The sequence below is a fragment of the Cebus imitator genome, unplaced genomic scaffold (genome assembly GCF_001604975.1).
Source record: "Cebus imitator isolate Cc_AM_T3 unplaced genomic scaffold, Cebus_imitator-1.0 Scaffold726, whole genome shotgun sequence".
Lineage (NCBI taxonomy): Eukaryota > Metazoa > Chordata > Mammalia > Primates > Cebidae > Cebus > Cebus imitator.
Window position 1 is genome coordinate 74,089 of NW_016108041.1, and position 3,778 is coordinate 77,866.

The 3,778-nt window shown below is 54.3% G+C and overlaps 1 protein-coding gene across 2 annotated transcripts in view; it reads right to left on the bottom strand.

Annotated features, from left to right (window-relative positions):
• Positions 1 to 3,778, bottom strand: part of ILVBL (ilvB acetolactate synthase like) — an 11,329-nt gene that overhangs the window by 3,285 nt on the left and 4,266 nt on the right. For both annotated transcript variants that reach the window (XM_017519088.2, XM_017519089.2), the window contains 4 exons: positions 2,701 to 2,800; positions 2,156 to 2,253; positions 1,903 to 2,039; positions 646 to 780 (listed from right to left, as the gene is read on the bottom strand). In XM_017519088.2, coding sequence (XP_017374577.1) covers positions 646 to 780; positions 1,903 to 2,039; positions 2,156 to 2,253; positions 2,701 to 2,800 — 470 coding nt within the window. The remainder of the gene's footprint in view (positions 1 to 645; positions 781 to 1,902; positions 2,040 to 2,155; positions 2,254 to 2,700; positions 2,801 to 3,778) is intronic.

Consider the following 3,778-nt stretch of genomic DNA (forward strand, 5'->3'; position numbering starts at 1 on the left):
AAAAAAAAAAAAAAAAAGTCAGGTGCAGTGGCACACGCCTGTCATCCCAGCACTTTGGCAGGCCGAGGCAGGCAGATCACAAGGTCAAGAGATCAAGACCATCCTGGCCAACACTGTGAAACCCCATCTCTATTAAAAGTACAAAAAAATTAGCTGGGCATGGTGGTGGGCGCCTGTAGTCCCAGCTACTCGGGAGGCTGAGGCAGGAGAATTGCTTGAACCTGGGAGGTGGAGGCTGCAGTGAGCCGTCACACTTCTGCACTCCAACCTGGCAACACAGCAAGACTCCATCTCAAAAATAAAATAAAATAAATTTTTTTTTCTTTTTTTTTTTTTGAGACAGGGTTTTTCGCCATGTTGGCCAGCATGGTCTCGATGTCTTGACCTTGTGATCCGCCCGCCTCGGCCTCACAAAGTGCTGGGTTTACAGTCATGAGCCACTGTGCCCAGCCATAAAATAAAGTAAATTTAAAGAAAAAACCATTCATCAGTATGAGTGCCAACTATTTGTTTCCGGTTCACTGGTTGCCCTCTAGGACAAGGTCTGGGCCTCAATCATCATACCAGGCTCAAGCCCCCTGCAGCAGAAGCCAGGAGGATAGGAACCAGGAGTGTGTATGTGTAAGGGGGGGATTGGGGGCTCACCCTGCACAGCCTCCTGGGGCTTCCAGAAGATATCTGAGTTGAGCAACATTTCTTCCCGGTTACGATTGACGATGATGATCTTGCTGCTGCGGCTGAAGACACGCCCATAGGATAGGCGGAAGTCACACACGGTTCCTGGGGTGGGGGATAGGGATGCAGTGGACAGAGGGCCCGTGTCTTCTTCCTTACTTGATCCAATGTGGTGGACTCAATGCAAAAGAGTCCCTGTTCCTCACGGAGTCTCCCTGAACCTGTGGCACCTGCAGTGACTTCACAGCTCCCCACACCCCTTGAATCTGGGCTGGCCTCATGATATGCTTTGCCAAACAAGACAGGGCAAAGGTGGGTTCTGTTTTCCCAGATGGCCATAATATCTCCCACCCTGCCTCCACTTGTACTAGGTCCCCTTGACATGCCGCCCATGGAGAGAGGTGCGGCCTGCATCCCTTCTCCTTGAGTCTGGTGGCAGAAGTGACGCAGCATGACACCTGAGGCTAGGTCAGAAGAGATGCAGTTTCTTCCTTGTTTACTTTTACAGGCCTGGGTGGCTGTCTAAGAACCAAGGCTGCCATGTTGGAAGGAAACCCAAGCCACATGGAGAGGCCTGCATAGTTGCCCTAGTCCACAGCTCCAGCAACAGCTGGCGTCAATTGCAAGACCTCTGAGTGAAGACACCTCCAGATGATTCAGGACCCCCTGCCCCATTCCTGCAGACTCAACTTCAAGAAGCCACACAGCCTCCACTCTCTCTCTCTCGAATAACCGCACTCTCCCAGCCCTAAAGTTTTCTCATCCTTCACCAAGTGGGCTGGCCCAGGCTGGCCTGCTGGAGGATGAGAAACGTGGGCGGCATGGAGGCAGGGGTGAAGACCTCTGTGACCCCAGCTGAGGCCATCCAGACCAGCTGCAGGCCAATCCCCAAACAGGTGAGCGAGCCCAGCCTAGATCAGTACAGCTGCCTTTCTGCCTACCCAAGTGCAGACTCATGGATGAGCCCAGCCAAAACCACAGCTACCACCTACCTTACAGGTGGGTCTTAAGAAATCAGAAATGCATTTTCAGCCATTGGGTTTGAGGATGGTTGTTACAGTGCAGTAGCTAACTGATACACCTATCATGCGTCTGGTGGGGTTCAGAGCGCTTTATGTAAAAATGTGTATCAAGTACTGTAGCTGCCCACTAGACATTCATCCTCAGCTGGGTGATAGGATGAGGGGTTCCTGGGGGAAGGAGGGAAAGGAAGAGGCTCAGGCCCACCTGCTAGGACAATGACATCCGCCTTCTTCAGAGCCGCGCTGCGGTTCTGCCGTATGTGAAGGGGGTGGTTTCGGCCTAACAACCCCCGTGCCATCCCCCCGAGGAAGCAGGGAACACCAAGGGTCTCCACAGCAGCCCTGGGAGTCCAGACAGAGCAGAGGTCAGTGTGGCCAGGGCCCCCGCCCCTCCCCAGGAGCACCCGAGGACCCCGGACCGGGAACATGAAAACAAGGGCAGGGCTGGGGCTTCTCACTGAAGCTTGTCAGCGGGCGTCGGAGTGAGCAGGGCTTGACTCCCTAGCACCATCAGGGGCCTCTTGGCCCGGCTCAGGATCTCCATGCAGCGCTGAACCTAGGGTGAGAGGCAGGGCTCTAAAGACTGTCTTTTTATTTATTTTTTGAGACATAGTTTCATTCTGTTTCCCAGGCTGGAGTGCAGTGGCATGATCTCGGCTCACTGAAGCCTCCACCTCTCGGGTTCAAGCAATCCTCCAGCCTGAGCCTCTGGAGTAGCTGCGATTACAGGCACACGTGACCATGCCCAGCTAATTTTTGTATTTTTAGTAGAGACAGTTTCACCATGTTGGCCAGGCTGGTCTTGAACTCCTGGCCTCAAGTGATCCACCCGCCTCAGCCTCCTTAAGTGTTGGGATTACCACCATAAGCCACCACGCCTGGCCAGAGGGCTGTCCTTGAATCTCCATGAGCACCCAAGATCAAGGCCCCAATACTGACTTAGGGAGAGGGTCAGGGGGCCGTGCCAGGTGGGGTCCTCAGACAGAAAAGAGAGGCAATTCACCTGCTGGGGGGCAGCCTGGGGGATGTCCAGGGGTAGCGGTCCCTCAGGCTGAGGCTCCCAGGCCCCCGCAAAGAGGTTGGCCAGGTAATTTTCTAAATACCTGCAAGTGGGAGGGGAAAGAACCAAGTTACCAGGATTAATTACAAGGATTCCAGGATCTGAGGGAGGAGAGAGGGCAGGAAAGGAGCCAGGAAAAAAGCCAGGGGTTAAGTGACATGGGGACAGGGGTGGATGAGTGACACGCAGGACAGGTGAACCCTGGTGGCCAAGTCTCCAGCTGCCCGTTTCCCCTCGGTAGCCTCTGGTGCCCACCCCAACTCCACTTAGCCCCCTGGAAGCAAGGAACACAGGCTCAGCATGCCAGGAGTAAGCCTGTGGGTCCAACAGATATGCGCTCAGGTCCTGGCTATGTCAACTCCCAGCTGTGCAACTTAGGGCAAGTGACTTCACCCTTCTGAGCTTCCGCCTCTGTAAATGGAAATATGAACCTCCCTCCTGAGCTTCAAGGATCTATCCATTTAGGTCGTGAGGCGCTTTGCATAACACTCGATCCATGGGAGTTATGAACACTGTCCTCTCTCGCTTCAAACAAGGCCTTCTCGGTCTCCTTACCCATTGGGTCCTAGGGCCCCAACTTTGCTGAAGGGCCTGTGCAGGGCCCTGGAGACACAAAGATAGATCCTGCCCAGCCCTGCTCTTAGGGAGCGCTCTGTCCAGCCAAAGACAGACATATGGGCATTGGCAAGAAGCAGTCGGAGCCCAGAGCCAAAAGCCTCTGCTTTGGCTGTTAAGGACAGGGCAAGGCAGGGCATGGTGGCTCACACCTGTAATCCCAGCACTTTGGGAGGCCAAGACGGGTGGATCACAAGGTCAAGCAGTTGGACACCATACTGGCCAACATGGTGAAACCGCATCTCTACTAAAACACAAAAATTAGCCGGGTGTGGTGGCGTGTGCCTGTAATCCCAGCTACTCGGGAGGCTGAAGCAGGAGAATTGCTTGAACCTGGGAGGCAGAGCTTGCAGTGAGCCAAGATCGTGCCACTGCACTCCAGCCTGGTGATAGAGTGAGCCTCCAT